Source organism: Palaemon carinicauda, chromosome 44 (genome assembly GCF_036898095.1).
Source record: "Palaemon carinicauda isolate YSFRI2023 chromosome 44, ASM3689809v2, whole genome shotgun sequence".
Classification (NCBI taxonomy): Eukaryota; Metazoa; Arthropoda; class Malacostraca; order Decapoda; family Palaemonidae; genus Palaemon; species Palaemon carinicauda.
In genome coordinates, this window is record NC_090768.1 from 1112581 (window position 1) to 1135920 (window position 23340).

Consider the following 23340-nt stretch of genomic DNA (forward strand, 5'->3'; position numbering starts at 1 on the left):
GGAGTGGCCCGCCAGGACTTGGTGGAACTTTTGAAGGGCCAGGAAAACGGCCGTGTTGTCGCTCATCACCACTACGGAGTGGCCCGCCAGGACTTTGTGGAACTTTTGAAGGGCCAGGAAAACGGCCTTCATCTCCAGCATGATTATGTGAAGGTACTTTTCTGATTCTGACCACAGGCCAGAGGCCCTGTGGTTCAAAACGTGGGCACCCCACCCCTTGTTTGATGCGTCCGAAAACAGCATCAAATCCGGGGTAGAGACGAGAAGATCCACTCCCTTTCATAGGTTCTCGTCTGCCACCCACCACCTGAGGTCCGGTCGTTCCGCAGATCCCATGGGGATCAGGATGTCCAGGGAGTCGAGTCCTTGACTCCACCGAGACTTCAGTCGCCACTAAGGGATCTCATCCTGAGGCGACTGTTGGGGACGAGACGGGTCAGAGAGGAGAGGTGGCCGAGGAGACGAAGCCACGATTGGGCTGGGAGTTCTTCTCAATTGAGGAAAGGTTTCCCAACCTTCCTCAGCCTTGCTATCCTTTCGTCTGATGGGAAGGCTTTGTGGAGATTGGTGTCTATGATCATGCCTAGATATACCAGTTTCTGAAAGGGCTGCAGAGAGGACTTCTCGAGGTTTACCACGATCCCCAGATCCTGGCAAACTTCGAGGAGCTTGTCTCAGTGGCGAAGAAGGTATGCCTCTGAGTCTGCCAGGATCAGCCAGTCATCCAGGTAACGAAGGAGACGGATGCCGATCCTGTGAGCCCATGAAGAGATGATGGTGAAGACTCTGGTGAACACCTGAGGCGCTGTGGAGAGACCGAAACACAGCACCTTGAACTGGTAGATCTTGTTGTCTAGGCAAAATCTCAGGTACTTCCTTGAAGACGGATGGATTGGGATCTGGAAGTACGCGTCCTTCAGATCCAGTGTGCACATGAAGTCTCGTGGTCTCACTGCAAGTCTGACCGTGTCTGCAGTCTCCATACTGAACGGAGTCTGCTTGACAAACCCGTTCAGTGTCAAGAGGTCAATGACTGGTCTCCAGCCTCCAGACGCCTTTCTCACAAGAAAGAGTCGACTGTAGAAGCCTGGGGACCCGTCCACGACCTCCAGGAGAGCGTCCTTCTCCAACACGGTCTGGACTTCGGCCCGAAGCGTCTGCCCTTTTGCCGATCCCATGGCAAAAGAGCTCAACGACACTGGATTCGCTGTCAGGGGAGGGAGAGATGCTGTGAACGGGACGCGATACCCTAGAGAGATCACGGAGAACGTCCAGGCATCCGCCCCAAGTTGCTGGCACCTTGCTGCGCAACTCTAAAGGCATACCCCCACTGGTGGACACGCAGGGGGATTGCCAACCCTAGCGCTTCCGACCTCGGCCGGTGCCTCTAGGGTTCTTGCCTTCCCTGGAGGACTTCTTTCCCCTCCTGCCCTTGGCAGGAAAGGGCTTAGACACCTTGGGCTTCGCTGCTACGGTTGTCTTCTTCGTGGTGCGGCAGGACGGGGCTGCTGGACCGCCAGAGGCTTGTAGGGCCTCGATGTCAGGGCCCTATGGATGAGGGAATCCTGGTTGGATTTCCTCCACCTCTCAGCAGAGAGCTCCACATCCTTAGGCTCAAACAAGCTCTTACCGAGAACGGAAGAGTGTCTGAGCCTGCTAGACTCCGTGCTGGGAACCTTATGGTGGAACCTCGTGGCAACAGTGTCCCGGCGCTTGAGGATCGTGTTGGCCCACAAGCTCGAGACTTGGTGGGACAGAAACTCAATGGTCCGAGTGCCCGAGAGGAGAAAGGTTTCCAGCACTTTAATGGTGCTTTCCTTGGAGAGGTCCTCGGATCGCACCAGGATGCCCAGAGACCGCAGCCAGATGTCGAGCCATGAAGTGGCCTGCATGGCGCACTTGATGACCTTCTCCTGGCTCTGGATCTCAGTGGCTGAGAAGGACACGTGCCGGTTGGAGAGTCTCTCAAGAGGGACTCCCCCTGTGAGTCCTTCCCCGGAGTGATGCAAGGGAAGGCTCAGCGAAGACTCCTCGAGGATTTCAAAGTACCTCCTCTGATGGACTCGAGGAGGAGGGAGGAGCTTATTCCCGGCACTGGATCTTTCCCCTCCCTGGTCTGCGCTTGCGGGGAGGGGAACGCGACAAGGAAGAATCCGCCTCTCGGCGATCGCACTGGGGCTCGTGTATCGGGCCCAGAGCAGGGTCGCGAGTGAAAGGAGGACGCGAAGCTGGGAAATCGCGCGCGCGCACCCGCGTGGGCGGGGGCGGGCGCGGGGGGGCGATGGCGCGTAGGAGGATGGTCAGGAGAGATGGCGCGGTAGTGCGCTGGCGACAGAGTGGGAGCGTGGCCGTGGGGGCGCACAGCAGCTTGAGAGGGAACATGCCAGCGAGAGCGCGTAGGCGATGGTGTAGGCGTGCGGCGATCAGGAGCTGGAACAGGAGGAGGCCGAACGCGTGAGCGTGCAGCGACATGGTGCGGCCCCGGAGGGCGCGAGATAACGGGAGCGCCCGAGCACGTGTCCGGGAGGACTGGCCGAGGGCGCGATAGCAGGGTCGCGAGCGACCTGGGGGCGTGAGGTTTGGTGACGGTCTGGTTGAACCGGTTTACTCGCCTGTGTAAGCGCTAGTTGCGCTGGCAATCGTGGGCGCGCATCAGGAACAGGTCGCACCGGGATTTGCTGCTTTGGAGGTCGCGTAGTGCGAGCCGCGTGAGGGCGCTCTGGAGTTAGTTGAGCAACCATCGCTAACTTAAAGACAGGCACGGGGCGTGTAGCAGGAACAGGGCGCGATTTTGGCGCGATCGTATCTGCAGTAGATTCGCGCAGTTCCTGAGGCGGCCGTGAGCGCCCGTGCGCTGGCTTGGCAACCTCTGGGGCGACGAGCTGAGTCGTCGCGACGCGTGGTCGCGTTGGTGCTGGAACAGGAACTGCGTGCGGGCACGCATCGCGAACCTCTCTCGTATCGCGAGCCTCCCTCGTATCGCGAATCTCCCTAGGTGGGCGCGATGGGTCCAAAGCGACACACGGGCGTGTTGGAGTGCGCGTGAGCGCTGGAGCTGGAATCGCACGGGGACGCATATTGCGTCTATCCCCCGCAGGGTGCGACAAGTCCGCAGGAACCTGAGGGTGACTGTGCGCCAACTCAGGAACCTCCTGGATCGCGCGCGATGAAACAGGAACAGGGGGGCGGCGAGGAGCCGGAGGGCGCGTGGGCGCAGGAGGCCGCTGGGGCACCGGTGGACGCGTAGGCGCCATATCAGGAACTGGCCGCGAGTGCGCAGGAGAGCGCGGCGGCACTATATCAGGAGCAGGGCGCGTCTGCGCAGTTGGGCGCTTGCACGCTACTTCAAGAACTGCTGGAGGGCGACGGGGCGCCGATGGGCGTGGGCGCGCAGGGGAACCCTGGCATACAACAGGAACAGTGGCGCGAACGCCTAAGGGTGAGCGCCGAGGCGCTTTGTCAGGAACGTCAGGAACAACAGCAGCAGGAGGGTGCGCAGGCGGAGCCTTACGCTTAGGGGTGAGAGGCGCAGTTTCGCGCTCAAGTCCCTGAGACCCTGAAGGGCCTGGAGATTGCGCAGTGGCAGTCTCAGGTGGCGCGTAAAGCGCGTCAGCAGCTTTAGATGTCGAAGGTCTGGGCGACAGCTCACCTTGTCCCGAAGGACGACCATCCTCCGAAGGGGATCGCGAACGATCCCTGGAGAGGTCAAGGTTGGTAGCAGGCAGGTCAGGAGAACGGCGAGTCGTCTCCTCCGCAGAGGACTATGGTGACGACGAGCCGCCTCTTAACCCCTTTGAAGGGGGAAGGAAGGCCTCTACGGCGAAGGGGAGGACGAGCCTTCCGTCTTATACGCCCACGAGGGGCCGTGGGATCAGCAGGCTGACCATCGATGGGCCTCCAAAGAGGAGTCTCTATAAGTGAACTCCCCCGAGAGGGAGTATCACCGGCAGGAGAGACCGTGGGACTAAGCTCCTCCCTCGAAGGATGTTCAGAGGGGGAGTCAGAGCCTTCCGCTACCGCAGCCAAAGGAACGGGCGTTTGGCCAGACCCACGGGATGTTTCCGACACAACAACGTCAACCACAGACAGAGGATCTATCTCCGCTGAAGTTGACGGAGGGCGAACCCTGCAGCCCCAAGGAAGCCCAAAGCTGAAACAGATCATTATTAGATACAACTACCTCCTCCGAGGGGGAAGGGGCAGCCGCCTCGCTATGGGAGGCAACGACCTCTCCCTCACCTCGGGATCGGTTAATAACATTAACAACATTACGGTCTACGCTACCACTCGCCGGCCTCTCGGAAGAGGCCGCCCGAGCGGGAGCTTCGGAGGAGGAAAGGGCGGCGGAAGAAGAAGACCTGGGATTTTCTCTCTTCCGAGAATCCTCCGAAGGAGAAAGATCCCTTTTAGCCTTCTTCTTATGTCGCCGGGCAAACCTCTCCCACAGGGAGGTAGGCCACTCCCTACACTCAATGCACAAATTAGAACTATCACACCGTTGGCCCCTACACTGAGGGCATAAGGAGTGAGGATCAGTTTCCACGGCCGACATAAAGGTCCCACAAGGGCGGCCGGGAAGTCCAGGGCACGTACGCATAAGGAGAAATAGAGGCCAACTTCATACACTCACTGAAAAGAAAAAGCAAACAAAATTATGGCAGTCAATAAAAAGGAGAGCGCCGACAGGTCTGTTTTGTCTCCATGCCAAAAGTAAAGCGAGTTAATCACCGGTGTGTGTGAGGGGGGAGGGGTAGCTAGCTACCCCTCCCTAAGCCCCCGGTAACTAGCGGCGGGATAGGAAACCTTCGTTAAAACTTTATGGCTCGTCATCGGCTGCGCCGAAGTAATTACCCCATGTAAATAGCGTGGTTTGTATTCAGTTACGGAACAAATGTAGTTTGCATACTTTGAGAATAAAGAACATATTTCTATACTGTGGTATCAAAATGGCAGAAGAAAAAAATTATTCACTCAACAAAAACTACGTAAAAGAATAGACCAACGTATTTAAAAAAAATGATCTCGCCTTTAAAAATTTATATGAATATATTTAAGGCACATTTCTACACTATCTTGGAAATCCCATAGCAGCTGTATACCATGATTTCAAGTTATTCCCCCTGACATACAAGGTAGTAAGACTTTCAGTGATCCATTTATAACTTGGCAGATTAAAGTTATATTCTACTTCCATGATGAAAGATAGAATTTCTATGTACACAGTAATCACATGTATGATTTCATCAACATAAATTTTCCGTTATGTTTTATCACCTCTACAAGCATGAGTTTTTTTAAGTAAGAGTAAACAGCAGCATTCCTGATCCGGCTGTGTAAACAAAAATATCCTGTGCGGGAGTGTAGGAGAGATGGGGTTATCCCCTTCTCCCACATAGGCGGACTCCCCATTCTATTCCAAGCTAAAGGGTAAGTATACCTTTGAAGGAATCAGGATTGAGAAAATAAAAATTATTTCAAATTTATGATTTGTTCTGACAAATAAAAAACCTCGTTCTTTACACAGGAGACTCAGTTAGGAGGGGGAAAATCTTCCAGAGCTAACCGGCATCTATAATAGTCTCGATTCTATGAGTGAGGCGACAACTAACCTAACTCTACACAGGATACTCCTGAAAGGGGGAATCATCGGGTTTTGGAATGTGTCATCATTCCTCTAGGCTAAATTAAAGTAACAGGGTTTGTCCAGTCTAACCTTCTTACTCGTCCTGAAAGGAATACACTTGTGTGTCCCATACACCTATATTTTTCTCTAAGTCTCACCTGGTTTATCTCTTCTTGCTTGGGTGAAAAACCATGTGTCATTGATAGAAGGGAAAGGGGGGAAGAGAGACATGTATTAGCCTTTTGAAGACTTTGTCTGGATTCAGATGCAATATAACCAAGGACCTAAATCCCTTGTTGGGTGGCTAAAACTGGCACCAAGAAGGTTCTGAATGATCAGTCTGCAGTTTGCCATTCATTTCAGGTATGGTACTTCCGATGGGTTATAGAATGTTGGCAGGGAGATCGCAAAAAACTCAGACTGCTGAGTCAAATACCGAACTTGAAAGTTATTTCTCTCCATCCCTTCGAGTGAGAGACCTTGTACAAAATACAGTGGATCTCACCGACTCTTGGCTGATGGCACATTATTATTTTTACTAGCTAAGCTACAACAATTGGAAAAGCAAGAGGGTATAAGCTCGAGGGCTCCAACAGTGAAAGAAACCCAGTGAGGAAAGGAAATTAGGAGATAACTACAGAAGTAATGCACAATCAAAATATTTCTAAGGACAGTAACGACATTAAAATATATCTTTCTTATGTACAATAATCTATAAAAGCTTCAAAAAAAAAAAAAAATACAATAGAAGTGTGCTTGAGTGTATCCTCAAGCAAAAGAACTCTTCCTTAAGACAGAAGACCATGGTACAGAGGCTATGGCATTAATCAATACTAGAGAACAATGGTTTAATTTTGGAGTGACCTCCTAGAAGAGCTGATTACCATAGCTCAAGTCTCTCTTCTACCGTTACCAAGAAGAAAGTAGCCACTGAACATTCAGTGCAGTAGTTTACAACCTGAGTGAAGAATTGTTTGATAATCTGTGTTGTCAGGTATGAGGACAAAGGAGAACTAGCAAATAAGCTAGACTATGTAGTGTATGTGTAGGTAAAGTAAAATTGTGCCATAACCAGAGAGAGGGATCAAGGTAATTCTAAGAGAATAACTGCCTTGAGGGTTAAGTACCTGTCCAAAGAGGTGTGAACGGCTAGGCCCCTCTTAACATCACATTCTAGATGTACCTGGTAGCCCTTTACTGTCGGCACTAAAATTGTGCCATAACCAGAGAGAGGGATCAAGGTACAGTGAACCCTCGCTACTTCGCGGTTCGACCATCGCGGATTCACCACTTCGCGGATTTTTTTCATAACGCATGTATACATATATCGCGGATTTTCCGGAAATTTCAAAAATACCGCGATGTGACCGATGGTACGAGATTGGAGAAAGTAAGGAAAATTGAATCATGATTGATTTTCAATATAAATGAAACTTTGAGGAGCAACAAAGATATCATTTGTTAGAGAGATAGAGAGAGGTAAGGAATGGGAAGTAGTGAAAAGTAGCCCACAGAGGGAGAGAGGTAGAGAGAGAGAGAGAGAGGTTGAGAGAGGTAGAGAGAGAGAGGTTGAGAGAGGTAGAGAGAGAGAGAGAGAGAGGTAGAGAGAGAGAGAGAGAGAGAGGTAGAGAGAGAGTGTGTGTGTGTGTGTGTTGATTTAGATGTAATAAACAAAAAAATTTGATAGGTTATAACACATTGGTGCTTATATAATATCAACTGTATACTGTAGATGGTTTGAATAAGTTAAGAAATGGTATAAACGATACTTTGTTAGTGTATTCGTACACTCTCATGAGCGGCAGCTAGACGTCAGCTGATCTAATCACAGCCAAAAGTAAAACAAAAAGAAGTCAACAATACTCGATTTTTAACACACTCCCGAAATTTAAAAACAAAAGTACACGCTTTCTTAATGTGCAATTAACTATTTAAAGAGTAGCAATTTTCTAGAATAAAATGATGTTTCCCAAAAAATAGTGGTTTGCTGATGAAATCGGATGCCGTATTTTTAGCAACGATTGAAATGGATGTAAACTCGGCATAATTTTTTCATTTCGTATTTAATTGACACTAAGAAAACTAATTTTAGTTTCTTCATCAATATGTAAATATTGTATAACACAAGAGAGAGAGAGAGAGAGAGAGAGAGAGAGAGAGAGAGAGAGAGAGAGAGAGAGAGAGAGAGAGAGAGAATCAGCTGTTGTAATTGAATGCCGTGTTTTTGTTTCGTGAGAATTTCATCGCCACGACTATAACAACAACATACTGTACTGAACTTTACAGTATTATAGACTACTGTAATATGATAAAGTAAAATATTGGTAATAACCTATTTTATATGAAATGGGGCTATTTTTTTGTTTAAAATTTACATTTACGTACGTAAAACAAATCTCTCTCTCTTTCGTAAATTGTTTTCCCACTTTGCTACGTATGTATGATTTTATATAGATTCGGTAAATAATATTTGTAATAAAATTTTCTAAAAGCTTTTACTGTAATATCATTATTTATCACTTTCATCATGCGCGTTAAATGCCTTTGTTTGTTTACCGAGCGTACTTTATGACGCCGTCGTTTCAGGCGGCGTCATAAAGAAAAAAAATTTCATTTGGAAGTCCTAAGAAAAATTAAGTAAAACATTGGTAATAACAAAATCAACATACTGTACTGAATAATCAATATAATCGATGCAAAAACTAACCTATACACAGATGTTTAAATGTGTTTGTTTCTTCATTATCATCAGAGAAACGTAAACAAAACATTGGTTGCCATTTTTTATCGTGCTTTTTGGCGTGTTTAGGAAACGCATGATATAAAATCGCCTTTAATATATGTGCCTGTTTTAGTTTAGGGTACTGTAGTACATGCATTAAGTGTTCTGTACATTAAAGGGTAGTTTGTTAACAGTACTACGTACAAGGGAAGGTTTTAAAAGTCTGAATGTACATGTTAAATAAATAGGTAGATATGGTGTCACTACTTCGTGGATTTTCACCTATCGCGGTCGGGTCTGGAACCTATCTACCGCGATAAACGAGGGTTCACTGTAATTCTAAGAGAATAACTGCCTTGAGGGTTAAGTACCTGTCCAAAGAGGTGTGAACGGCTAGGCCCCTCTTAATATCACATTCTAGATGTACCTGGTAGCCCTTTACTGTCGGCACTGACAGAGTTTGTCTATTTAGAGATCAGGATATCCGCTATCATGCACACAAGCTGAGGCTGGAGAGATGTTCTCCACAAACTACCTATATTCTTATATTTTGGCAATCAAGTATATTACAGACCTTTCATAAGTTGCTGTTTCCACTGCATCAAGTTTTATTGCTAACCTTTAAAACTTTCCCCTAAGGAACAGATAGATAGATAGACATGTCAATTACCTCAGTTTATCCATTACTGGTTTGTATTTTGTGTGTTCCAGGTGACTCGCCAGTCATTCTTTTGACTAAATAAAGTTATATAGGGAAGAGTGTCTTCTTTCTACATTCTACGTTTAATGGATGTAATATTCATGTCCCTTTATTGTACTATCTAATATATAGGTATACATAATGCAATGTAAAATACTGTAGAAGATATTAATGCAGTCTTCTTTTTTGTGTCATAATTTCTCCCTTACTGTACTGTAATACTTGCAATGCCTAATACAGTAGCACTGAAAATTGATCATTTTCAGGGCTGTTATTTGAAAGACCAGAAACTTAATAAAAGCATGAAAAAATGATGATCAGGATTTATTGGTGATAGTTATATACATAGTGCATATCACATTATGGTATGGAATGGCCAGATGAACAAGAGATACGCTCATGTTCCCGTAGTTGGCGAAACAGGCCAAAACCTAGCTAATACTATGAACAGCTTTTGCAGCACTAGCCATCGGGGGGTCACAAAAATTGCTGTTTTTTTAACACCAGCAGTGACTTATAAAACCCGTGAAAGTTATGAATCTGAAGGTGGTAGTCCCTTGTGGTTATTATAGTCCCTTGAGGTCTCTAAAAAACAAAATCTTACCGTAATACCACTAGACATTTTGAGAAGCCCATGCTAACAAATAATCCCAATACAAAATGCCCTTGCTCAGCTATTGCACATAAATAATAATAGAGGTAATGAAATGCGAGTATAAACATATATATACTCTAGAAAAGAAAATTTTCTCATTAAGAGAATCAAGTTCTCCTTTCCCCTCATAAAATTTCATGAATATCGTATGACCAAACATCTGAGTAACTTGACTAGTAACACTGAATCATAATTTCTCTTAAAAGGCAGCAGAAATGGTCCCACTAACCCCACTGTGACTGCAAAGAACTATCACTTTAAGCTGAACATACAATATTTTTCTTTGAGATTTAATGTTTACTGTACCTATTTTACCCAAGACCCTCATGGGCTTGTCACCCATATGGTGCAACTATGTTACATTATCTACTACTGTAGTTACTTTTGTTGCAACTTATCTATAAAGAAAGAAATGTATAATAAAGCCATTAATAATGGTGACTGATGAAAGCTGACTGGAGTAGGAATACTTTACGACATATGAATGCAGTCATCAACCAACATTTAAAACTGGCAAGACCAAGAGATTTACAATGAATACTGTAGTTAACTGCATGATAAATGGCTCATCAAAGCTTACCAAACCTGGCAGACTCACATAAGATACACAATCTAAACCCTGATCGAACAATTACTTTCATATTCCCAAAGAATGGGAAAAATGTCTAAAACAACAATAACCAGCAATGATTTTAACAAAAGAAAAAAAAAAAAAAAAAGCATGCATTGATGAGACCGGGACTATCACCAGAATATGGCTAATGAGATATATGTGTTGTCTAAGTATATACACAAAAATTACCTAACATTTCATGTGAACTCTACAAATGCTTATGACAATTCATCATAATATCAACATTTTCATGTTCTCATACATACACACACACTTGCACTCCTTTGCTGAATTCATTTACAAAAAATCAATTTATGTGAATAAAATAGTTTGGCCTAGCAAAACTACATACAAATATCTTTAATAAAAAATTCAATGTAATAAATAATTACTAAGGTACATAGGTTTCAGAAAACCCTCTTAAAATACATTTAAATACATTACATTTCAAAATAAACTTACATCACTGTAAATCTTAAAACACATCACGACCATGCCAGGCTTCAAGTCACGAAGATACAGTACATTGGGAAAAAATATATAAAAAGAAATGTCCTGTACCTTCCCTTCATACATTAAAAAAAAAATCACTGTCTTTGGTCACACAAAATCCCTCCTCATTCACTTGATTCACGTACTTCTGGTCTATCAATAATGATTTAATCTTCCTCCTCCTCTTCTCCATCATCATCATTTGCTGTCCTAGATATATCCATGGGTTCTCCCATGAAGTTATATTCAGCTGTGGCCATATCAATAGCCCATTGGAATTTGGCACGGTGTGTCTTATTGAAAATCTTTTCAATTGGAACATCAAATTTCTTGCACCAAGCTACAGAAATACGCGGATCCAAGTAATTTAGCTTGGAGGTGCCGAGGGCAATGGTCTTGTTTTCCTCCTTGTCTGTGGCAGACATTTCTAGTTTTTCTAGTTGTTCCCGCAAGCGTTCGACAGCTTTCTTCTTCTTTTCGTAGAGGATTCTATCTTTCTGTGTGCCTCCAGATTTCGCTTGCTTCTTCAAACGTTTGAGTTCCCTTTCAGCCTCCTCAACAATCTCCCTCTTATCATCAATTTTCTTTTGTAGAGTTGCCATTGACTTATCAAAAGTCTTGGGAGCAGCCCGTTGATGGTTACAAAGGATGGCTACAGCCCTGTTAGCTCTGTTATAAGACAATATCTTGGCAGGAATGGGATCATCAGGATTTGTCATTCCTTCCAGTTGTTCTTGTAGAGTTCGAGAAGCATTGTATGTACGGAAAACCTTTGCAGTGAGACCTTCCATCAATTCGTTCAAGTGTTTATTCAAAATTTGAGTCTGAAAAAAAAAATGCAAATTTAAACATAAGATACACAACTTGTGAACAGAAAATAAGTAAAATGCCAACTATAGATACTTGTTGCATTACATCTAACGCAGCAGTGTTAATGTTTAACCTCACTTCTACACCCGAAAAATATTATCAACTCAACAGGACATAGCAGATAAGTGGTGCCTCTTAACATACGCGGACAACCAAAATGTGCTGCTAGAGTTTGATGGTGCTGTACATATTTAAAGTATATACTAATACAAAATGCTTTATAGCAGTATTCAAAATCTCTTATTGTACAGCAATTTGAATTGTCATTTGACATAAATATCGAGTTTAACATTGCTTTTGTTTTATAAGTAGCAGCATCAAAACAATGTGTAAAACGTACTTAATATAATTAGTGAACATACTTTCTACATTTAACCACCATTTTAAAACTAGTATGATACACTGGCAATACTTAGAAACATCATAAATGCCATGCATAATCCTAATATTATAAATCTAATAAATATGTTATTTTCATAATAAAATAAATTTTTTAATATAATTACCCGCTGGTTATATAAGAATGGCTAAACTCCCTGGACCCAGGCAGGAAATTCAAAAACTCGCGCGGCTATCGCAGATATGCCAGGTGTACACTAGCGCCCTCGCGGTACTACAGGTAGAACTAAACCCAACTTCTTCAGATTTTCCATGCCCCATGGTCTCTAGAGGGGAGGAGGGTGGGTCTTTAACTTATATAACCAGCGGGTAAGTATATTAAAAAATTTATTTTATTATGAAAATAACATTTTTAAATATAAAACTTACCCGCTGGTTATATAAGAATGGCTGATTGACACCTTTGGTGGTGGGTCAGAGACAGATACATAATTGGAAATTCACTGGAGCTGTCAAACGGTTCAATAAACTATAACATGACAGGACCTCAACTAATACCCTTGTTCCGGGCACTCTCTAGGAACAAAATGACCACCTGACAAGATCAAAGATTGCGGAAGATGGTCGACCAATCTTCATGTACAATCATAAAAAACAAATGTAACAGTTCCAAGAGAAGAACAGGGGTACTAGGAATCTAGGGAAAGGTAGTGGTGAATGTCTCACCTACTAATACACTCGTTACGAGTGATCCCAAAACGTAGACGTCCTCATAAAGAGACTGGATAAGGTATAAGAAATGGAAGGCGAATACAGGATTACCCCTTCACAAGGCTGTATACGCCATGCTTTGCAGAGAACAGATTAGTTTAAAAGTTACAGAAGCTCCTACAGCTCTAACTTCATGAGTCTTTACACTTTCAACATGTTATGATCTGTCACACAACAGTATGAAAGAACGCTTGTAATTAAAGTCTATACGAGATGATAGAGCGTGTTAGGCATAGATAGCGCAGGCTTCTTGACCGTGCACCAAAGAGTCATGAATAAACTCTTAACTTCTTTGGTCCTTTCCCAATAAAACTTCATCGTTTTAGCCGATTAAAGCTGCGCTCTGATTACAAGTTGACCTTCCTGTGAGGGCGCATCAGTGACGATATGGGCGCGCTTGCGTTGTTCCATATCCACATCCAATTGACAGCCACTCGCCTTGCGTTTGCTGTCATGATTGGTTTTACTATGGGAAGAATCTAGCTGAGGCTGCCACTCCGCCGCGTCCTGGCGCGCCGCGCTCACGTGATGCTCGCGCTGACGCTCCGCCGCGTCCTGGCGTGCCGCGCTGACGTGATGCTCGCGCTCACGCTCCGCCGCGTCCTGGTGTGCCGCGCTCACGCGATGCTCGCGCTCAAGCTCCGCCGCATCCTGGCGCGCCGTGCTCATGCGATGCTCGCGCTGACGCTCCGCCAATTCATGACTCGACTGGCGTGGGTCGTCAAGCTGATGCTTGGCGCCTGCCTGCCGCTGACGCTCCGCGGCTTCATCGATTAACTTCTGAGCTTCGTCACGCTGCCGCTTAGGTTCTGCTTGCTGCAGCCATTCTTATCGAACTAGCTGGTAAGTTTTTGCGCTTTAAAACATAATACATTAAATCATAAAAGATCTGCCCGTGGTGGGAGATATACTCTTATACTTTATTCTCATAAAGGCCCTAATGCACTTCCTGCTTTTGCAGCTGCAGGCGCTGCTGCACAAACCTCTACAGTTAGGTTCGTTACTGTATTGAGGACGCGTTATTGCACTCACCATGAGCTCTGTCTCTTTACACTGTTACTCTTCTGGGAATGATTTAATGTTAATTTATTTATTTTCTTATTTCCTTACTGAGCCATCTTTTCCTATAGGAACCCTTTGGGTTAAAGCATCTTGCTTTCTCAACTAGGGTTGTAGCCTGGCTAGTAATAATAATAAAATAAATAGACACACCTTCCATGCAATTAGCGAAAACTGAAGTCAGAACGAGGAGCAGCAATTATAAAATAAAAGGGAAACTCTTCAGAAAAACTCATGAATTTCTGAGAGTCATTCCCTTCCTCCTACAGGACTCTATCCTAGGAAGAGAAGTCTTGATTCCTAGGAGTCCACTCCTTAGGATTCTGAATTCTGACCTCAATGCTTAGAGGTTCTAACTCTAGCTCTCCCAACCAAGATTAACCCAGCAGGCCTTGGTCCGAGAATATAATATCTTTCTAGTTAAGATTTATTTCTTAATTTAGCGCCTGGCACAAATGTCCCAACGCTAGACGGTCATGGTCATGTAGACATCAAAGTCTATTATCATAGGTAGCGAAGCGTCTGCACTGACGCTGATGCTCCGCTCCGCTGACGCACTAGGTAGCGAAGCGTCTGCACTGACGCTGACGCTCCGCTCCGCTGACGCACTAGGTAGCGAAGCGTCTGCACTGACGCTGACGCACTAGGTAGCGAAGCGTCTGCACTGACGCTGACGCTCCGCTGACGCACTAGGTAGCGAAGCGTCTGCATTGACGCTGACGCTCCGCTCCGCTGACGCACCGCTCCGCTGTTTGTCATGTAACTTGGTAGCACGCTCTGCTGCCTGGCAATCGTCAGCGCGCCTGGATAGACTGACACTAGGTGCTATGAGCGGTCTGTTGGCGTCGAGAAGCTACTCGAAGTGATGCATCCACCTTCTCCCACCGTTGAACATTGCGGCTGGTAGGCCGTCTGTGCGACAAGGAGTCATCACCGGAATAGGCAGGACGCCTGTGCGACGAGGAGTCATCACCGGAATAGGCAGGACGCCTGTGCGACCGCGTCAAAACCGGAATCGTGACACCCAACCGCACTGTCAACGGCAGGCTGATAAGACTGCATAAACGAAGATAATTGCCGTTTCACGCCTAACAGCCAAGATCAGAATCAACCTTGGGCGAAATGTAATCAGCACTATCTTCGTCAATCCCTAGCGCTTGCCACTGTCGGGAGACGACACCCATCAGGTGAAGGTGGAGGTGGAGGCACTAAGTCCACGCCACATGAAACGTAAATACGCAGAACGAATCTAATTTTGTTTTCATCTTAGCGCCAGAAGCGCGCGTATAATGTTTGACAACACTAATACCTCGCTTTATCTATAGCGAGGGTGAGCGTTCTGGGGGATGACAGTTCGGGTCTTAAAAGACTGTAACGCCTGGCTACCCTCTCGATTCGTTTCGTCGTTCGACTTAATTTCTCCCCTTCCGGGAGCTTGACAGAGGTCTAAGACTAGGATAACAACAGGTCCGAACAGAAGCGCTCTCCACTGAATAAAATTCACTGCGTAATTTTACACTAAAAATTTGCATACTACTCTTTGGTAAAAAGAAAGTTTCACAATCATTTGAAAACCAAAATGTACGTTCTCTCAAACAAAATCCCATATAAATGCAGCGAAATATTAAATATTAAATATTAAATATTACCTTAATAGATATATTTATAAAATAAAATAAACCCTTAAATTAAGGAATTCCAATAAAAGATGAATCACCACTCGTATTCATTGGAACATTTACACTTAATATACAAACAATCTTAGTATTCCACTAAGGAAACAACGATACATAGAATCGTGCGCTACATCGATTCGTATAAACATTAAGGAAATTTAACTTCCTTTAATCTCTGACTAAGGAAAAATACTGACAGGGCCAAGTAATTTCAAAATAAAATGTTCCTTTAATATAGTACAACTAAAAAACTTGTATAGTAAGAAGAATGTACTATTCATAAAAGTCGCTACCAAATATTGTAATATCGTAACAATACTGACAACTGCATAACAACTGAACGCTAGTTAATCTTTGCAAACAGATCGAAGATTACCTCAAGAAAAACTATTAAAAGGATAACATTTTCTTAGATTAATAATCCTTTAATTTAATTTATAACTTAATACTTCAAAAGAAAGTATCCACTTATAATTCTTTGAAAAAAAGCAAGTCGGACTTATAGCCTACGACATAAGGTTGTCACATCATCAATGGACGAGATGTTTACATCTCGCCCCATGCTTTCGTGAGGTTTAAAATAGGTTGAAAAACCTTTAAATCTTACCTTTCAAGTTATAAATACATGATCACAGATCAAATAAAATAAAAAAGCGAAAGCCCAAACTCAAAAAACGTTAATACATCACCAAATAACGTCCAAACAGGGTAAAAAGCAAGAGAGAATTTCCAATAGTACAGCCCGCTATGGCGGCAGGGAAAATCATAAGAAGTTGGATATAGTTCTACCTGTAGTACCGCGAGGGCGCTAGTGTACACCTGGCCTATCTGCGATAGCCGCGCAAGATTTTGAATTTCTTGCCGGGGTCCAGGGACTTTAGCCATTCTTATATAACCAGCGTGTAAGTTTTATATTAAAAATTTCTATATTTTCATTAACCATATATATGAGATACATATACAGTATAACCTATAATGTTTGATGTTTCTAAAACTTAGTAGAACATTATGAGGCTCAACATTAACACTAATGTAAGTGGTTAGGCATAATGCAGTATAAATCCTTGGGCCCATTTTAAAATCTACATCATTTATCTACCAAGGCACCTCCCCCATTTTGGGGGCAGCCGATATATATATATATATATATATATATATATATATATATATATATATATATATATATAAAAAGGGGGGAGACCTTTCTTCTCCTAGCTCCTCCCAGCCTGACAAGGGATTCACAAATGAAGCTTCATATGACAAATCTCCTATTGCTGCTACCTCAGCAGTTACCAAAGCGACCGTAGGAAGCAGCAGGGTCCATTAGAATTGCATTACAATTGCTCGCCATTCATTCCTATTTCTAGCATGCTCTTTTGACTATTACATATATCCTCTTATCACTCAGAGTTTTCTTCACTTTGTCCAGCCAACCAAACCTTGGCCTTCTCCCATCAACTCTTGCATTCATCATCATCTTCAGCAGATGGCCATTTTCCATTCTCTCTAGAAAGCCAAACGATCTCAACACATTTATATCCACTATAGCTGCTAATGCATTTCTTACACACTTTTTCACCCTCACTACTTCGTTCCTAACCCTATCTAATCAAGATACACCTGCCCAACTCGGACACTTCATCTCGAACACATTCATTTTCTGTCTTTCCGTCACTTTCATTCCCCAAGTTCAATCTATACAACACAGTTGGTACAATAATTTTCTCATACAGAACTCTCTTTACATTCATTCTTAACCCTCTATTCTTAACCACTCCCTTCACTGCCCCTAACACTTTACGTCCTCCATTCACTCTCTGACATACATCTGCTTCCACTCCACCATTTGCAGCAACAACAGACCCATATACTTAAACTGATCTACTGTACTTCAAGTAACTCTCTATTCAATATGACATTCAATCTAGCACAACCCTCCCTTCTCATACATCTTGTAAACTTATTCTTACCCACACTAACTCCCAACTTCCTTCTCTCAAACACCCTCCAAAATTGTCATTAATCATCCCAGCTTCTCCACCGAGTGTGCAATCAATACAGTATCATCCGCAAACAACTGATTCACCTCCTACTCATAATCACTCTTATCTATCAGTTTCAATCCTCGACCAAGCACTCGAGCATTCTCCTCTCTCACTTCACCAACAAACAAATTGAACAACCAGGGCGACAACACACATCCCTGTCTCAGTCCTACTCTCACTGGAAACCACTCACTCAATTCATTTCCTATCCCAACACAAGCTTTACTGCCCATGTATAAACTCTCCACTGCTAGCAACAACATTCCACCAATTGTCATCATATTCCACATTGCTTCCCTATCAAGTCTATTGTAAGCTTCTCCAGATCCATAAATGCAACATACACATCCTTACCTTTTGCTAAATCTCTCTTGCATATATGCCTAACTGTAAAAATCTGATTCATACATCCCCTACGTCTTCTTAAAAAAAAAAAAAAAAAAAAAAAAAACCAAGTACTTCTAAGATTGCACCCTCTACCTACAATATAGGCAAAGGAAAATTAGCCGAAACCAGAGGGATCCAATTATTAAGGATCTGGATCTGGCCCTAAGGTGCAGACTTTTGCCCTTAGGTAGCCAGCAATTCATAAATGAGAAAGAATTTTCAATGGCCATGTAAGGACCCAAGGGGTTAACCACGAGAGTTGGACTAACAGGGCAAGAGCCTTGGGGTCAGAATTTCCTGGATCCCTTAAAATCCTTAGAAAAAAAAAGAAAAAAAGTTTGAAATTGCAGACAAAGTAAAGAGAGGCATTTAAACGCATTATAAAGAATTTGCACCTAGGAAACAGATTATTTCTATTCAAATGACATAGAATTTAGCTAAATGATTGATAAGGTTGCGAGGTGTTCAGTGAAGGCAAAAACCAAATACATTGTCCCAATTTACAAGAGCTAATAATTAAATTAATGCTTCTGACTGTCTCCTATTAACATATCTTATTCTGGCACTATTTATAGCATGTAATGATCCCCTCTGTATAATCAATCATTCCTGAGTCCTTATAATTTTGTTATAATTATGCCTTTTCTCTCTATGTCTTATCTAATTAACATTTTTAATTATTTGAAATGATACTTCACATCTATTCAATATTTCATATTGTTAAGGGGTTATGGATTTAAATGTACTGAACTATATGTCCTTTCAATACAGACTTATAAAATATTATCAAGTCAAGAGATCACTTATTGGTAGCCAATTTTTTTTTTTTTTTTTTTTTTTGACTAATACTGTATTGCATAATGATAAAAACAGGATAATGGACATAATTCAAAAATTAAAAATTGATGACTGGAATTTCAACAATTTCTTCAACGGTTGGAACAAGCAGCGACTAACATCTTGATTCTTGGTTATAATGAAGCGCAGCAAAGGCTAATGATGTGCGTTTGTTTTCAGCAGATTCTATAGGTTACTACAATATTCTAACATCATATTGTCCGTGCATCTTATCCAAAAGCCTCTACTGCAGTTCTTTAATGGAATGTACTGTACTGGAAAACAGTACAGTATTGTAAATATACATACATACATATACCAAGGCACTTCCCCCAATTTTGGGGGTAGCCGACATCAAAAAATGAAACAAAACAAATTGGGGACCTCTACTATCTACGTTCCTCCCAGCCTGACAAGGGACTCAACCGAGTTCAGCTGGTACTGCTAGGGTGCCAAAGCCCACCCTCCCCCGTTATCCACCACATATATATTTCATATTTTTTAGCAATTCCTTTTAAACAAAACAATTCACAAATGTTAAAAAACCTGATGTCGATACTAAAGCACCTTTACTGTATTGTGCAGATTAGGTGGAGTATACCATTAAGATGTTAAGAATAATTAGCCTTTGTTAAAGTCTCATAACATATAGAATTAAAACTGTATAGATGCTAACTTTGATCATCAAACAAGCCTTACCCACAAACTGATTATCAGATCTTGACATCTTCAAACCAGTTGCAAAATAGATGAGCAGTAAATGTTTATACTGTCTCTCACATCTACAAAACAACACATTGGCTACAGACAACCAAAGTGTTGAGAAAATAAAATTTTCTCATGTAAATATTTCCCTTACCTAATAAGACAACAAAACACACTGATTCACAGTCCCTAAAACAGTACTATAGATTGCATTATCAAATTTAAAGAAAAACTCCCTTACGTTGAGTCTGTCGAAGAGGTCATCACCATCCTGCTTGTTTTCCATGAAGAGTTGCAGATTCTTGAACACCCTTTTCTCAACTGCCACTTCATTAAAATAGCGAATAGAATCTTTACCGAGGAAATCAAAAGCTACTACATATTCTTTTCCATCTTTTTCTTCATGAAGAGTTATGTGCTCAACACGCAAAGAACAGCAACCTACGGTATCTGCCTGGTCCTCATCTTTTTCATTACCAGCTCGAAGGGCAAGCTGTAATACAAGCCAAGAACTATTTAAGTTACATTCTCAAAGGTGTTAATCACCCACCTATTACAATATTCAAATTTCATACCACACATCAAAGAATGTACATCAAAATCCTTTTAATAGCCTAACTGAATTTGAACAATTGTTATACTTGTAGAAAAAAAACATTGAAAATAACAAATTTACAATTGAAATACTCGACACTAATTATAGAATAATTACTACTAAATTAAACATCCCAGTTGCAATTTCTGTGGTACACAGTAATTCAGTAAAATACAATAAAATGAATCCTCAAAAAATTATTACCTTATCAATGAAATAAAGAGCTACAGCTCGCTGACGAATTTTCATTTCTTTACTCTTGAAATCCAATCGGTACTGTTCACGAATCTTATCTACTATCTGGTGCAATCTTCGTGCAGTTTCATACTTCTGCCAATCTTTCTCGCCTTTTAGCTTGGATGCAGCATTAAGCATAACATACTTGGTTTGTCCTTGAATATTTTCCACCCAACATGCCAACCAAGTAACTTTTGGATCAAAACGTACCTGCAAAAATTAGTAGTTACTTTATATTTGCTTTACAGTATAATTATTTTCAATGCTTTCATTATCAACTCGATCTTTCCTCCATTCCCTTTAGCCACTTCCCAAATAACTGTGTAAGCTCTTCAGATTAACCTTTCCCAAATAAGAATAATTTCTGAACAAACTCCTCATTTGAAGCCTATAGGTATTACCAAAGTTCATGAAAGTAGAGTGGCTTACAGAAGAAAAACCTTCAACAAGAGCTACTGCAATAAGCCACAACCAAGTCAGCTATAGATGTGACCTGCATTCATTATATAAAAAATCTGGAGCAATAACTATGAATCCTTGGGTCCCAGATCTGGGGCGCTTTTACATGTCACTATTGTCTTGAAGCTCGATTAAATACAGTAGTTGATACAAATAGGAAGTATTAATTATGACATTATTTATAAAGTTCGACTCGTGACCAAGCACAAATACCCACTTGGGCATTTAGTAATTCATCAAGACTTTGGAGACGGAGCAAATAACAGATAAAGTTAAAATTGAAGGAAAACCCAAGTTATAACAATGGTTAGAAAATCTACATCAAGATGAAAAAATTAAAGGAAAAGAAGGGAAGCTACAAAAACTCTGTAGTAACATCTATATAGAGGTTGAGGTGCACTGAAAGCAATTACACCACCTGGGGGAACATTACTTGTGCAAAATCTATAATAAAAGTATAAATCACAATCTACAATTGGAATGCTTTAAATAAAATCCAACTTGTGGATTAGTCATGACAACTACTTCAGAAGCTAATTAACTAGAATCACTAAATAAAATTTTTTTTACCCAAAAACATATTTTACACAGAATTAAAGTATGACTAAATCATATAATGAATGGCTTGGCTTTTATTATAAAATTCATTAGTTCAATAATGAAGCCCAAACAATAATTTATCCAAATACAGCACAGTAGAACTAGCTTTTGCATGACAAAAGTTATCATACATGGCACTTTTATAAAATTCAATCTAATAGAAAACTGCAAAAATTACTTAATATTAACAAATATAAACAACATACTATTAAATACTAATGAATATTTTTATATAACATTAAAAATTTTGGGTTCCCCATAAAAAATTTATACAACAAAGGGACAAGGATAATATCAACTGAGAAGCAACTGCAATGAATTAGAACTTACCTCCTTCCATTTGTGTCCCTCTGGCGGCTTGGGTATCACAGAGTCTTTTGAGCAGTTAATGATGATATCTTCGGGCATTGTTCGTCTCTTCACCATACCCTGTTTGGGATGCTCTCCGCGACCTCGGAAAAGACCTGGCGGTTCTACTTTAAAGTTTCCAATACGTTGTCTGTGACCGTCAATAGTACACCAACCATATTCTTTCACAATTTCTTCATTCAACTCCTTGAGAGCTTTTTTCTCTTCCTTGGTTCTATTTTTTCTTTCCTCATTCTTTTGCACATAATATGCATGAAGTTTTCTAAAATCACATTTCTTCAGGTCTGTTATAATTTCTTTTTCCTTTGATGTCATGCTCTATGGATAAATAAATAAAACCAATATTAAAATAACAAACAATTTCATTATTACATAATACATACTGTACATGCAGTCAAGACTTGATTTATGAATAAATCCAAGACAATAGATAAAATAAACTTTGGCATAAGCATACAGTATAGTATGTACAAAATGGAATAACTAACCAAATTAATGTAAATTAAACTTACCATCTACAAAAACAAACTTCAATTAAGTAGTTTGACACAGGAATTCCTGGTACACCTTGCTCTGAAGAAGTGCACCCAAACACACCCTTACTGCAAAGAAAGTTCCTGTGTTTTGATCCAAATACCATGTCTGCCATCTCTTCCAACACTATCAGTTTGGTTATCCACATCATAGGAAGTGTGTCACAGTGCACTTCTTTGGAGCGAGGTGAACAAGGGACTCCTACATCCAATCGTACTTCTCTTTTAAAACCCAACCAAATCTGGACATATTTACCTTTCTCCAATCTCTGAAGAAGTTGGTATTGAAAACCTCTTTAGTTGTATAATCGTGATCCAACATCCGAGCATAGAACCCTGCAACTTCCTCTGTAGTTTCTGATAAGTCTAAAGGCTGACCATCATAGATTAATTTTACATGACTCGGTGTTCGTTCATAAGGGTCAGCCATCTTTGGTCCCCTATGCTCAAGGAATGTCCACTTGAGATCATCATCTCTCTTCGTTTCCTCCCACCTAAGAGAAAAAAACATGCAAAATAAATATATCACTAGGCCCTCATGCTACGTTTAATTTCTATCATTATCTAAATTAACAGAGCTTATTTTCTCAATAGATAAACAGTATTTTTTTCCAGCAATCAATCATTAAACTGGTGGTGTGTAGGTGACAGAAATCAATATTTTCAAATACAAGTCCACCAAATATATTTTCACTTCAGCTCCACACAATATCTATAAACAATATCACAGCAATAAAGTTTGAACTTTATCTTATCGCTTTTATCCAGTTCCCTTTTAAAAGATTTTTAATAACTCTACTTTCCTCTTGGGATCTTAGCGGATTATAGTATTTTGTTTTCCATTTATGGTTGAAGCATGAATATTAATAATCATTATCATTTCATCTCCTGGGAGGAACGTAGAGAGAAGAGGTCCCCTTTTTTGTTTCATTTGTTTGATGTCGGCTACCCCCCAAAATTGGGGGAAGTGCCTTGGTATATGTATGTATGTATCATTTCCTCCAACACATCTTGACGCAATGGGTGAAAATTTTATGGATCAGCTGAAACTGT

The 23340-nt window shown here is 41.8% G+C and overlaps 1 protein-coding gene across 3 annotated transcripts in view; it reads right to left on the reverse strand.

Annotated features, from left to right (window-relative positions):
* Positions 1–9353: 9353 nt before the first annotated feature.
* The window catches only part of Top1 (topoisomerase 1), a 57912-nt gene continuing 43925 nt past the window's right edge, over positions 9354–23340 (reverse strand). For all 3 annotated transcript variants that reach the window (XM_068366312.1, XM_068366313.1, XM_068366311.1), the window contains 5 exons: positions 22544–22781; positions 21716–22072; positions 20294–20536; positions 19736–19987; positions 9354–11629 (listed from right to left, as the gene is read on the reverse strand). In XM_068366312.1, coding sequence (XP_068222413.1) covers positions 10973–11629; positions 19736–19987; positions 20294–20536; positions 21716–22072; positions 22544–22781 — 1747 coding nt within the window. In that variant the 3' untranslated portion in view covers positions 9354–10972. The remainder of the gene's footprint in view (positions 11630–19735; positions 19988–20293; positions 20537–21715; positions 22073–22543; positions 22782–23340) is intronic.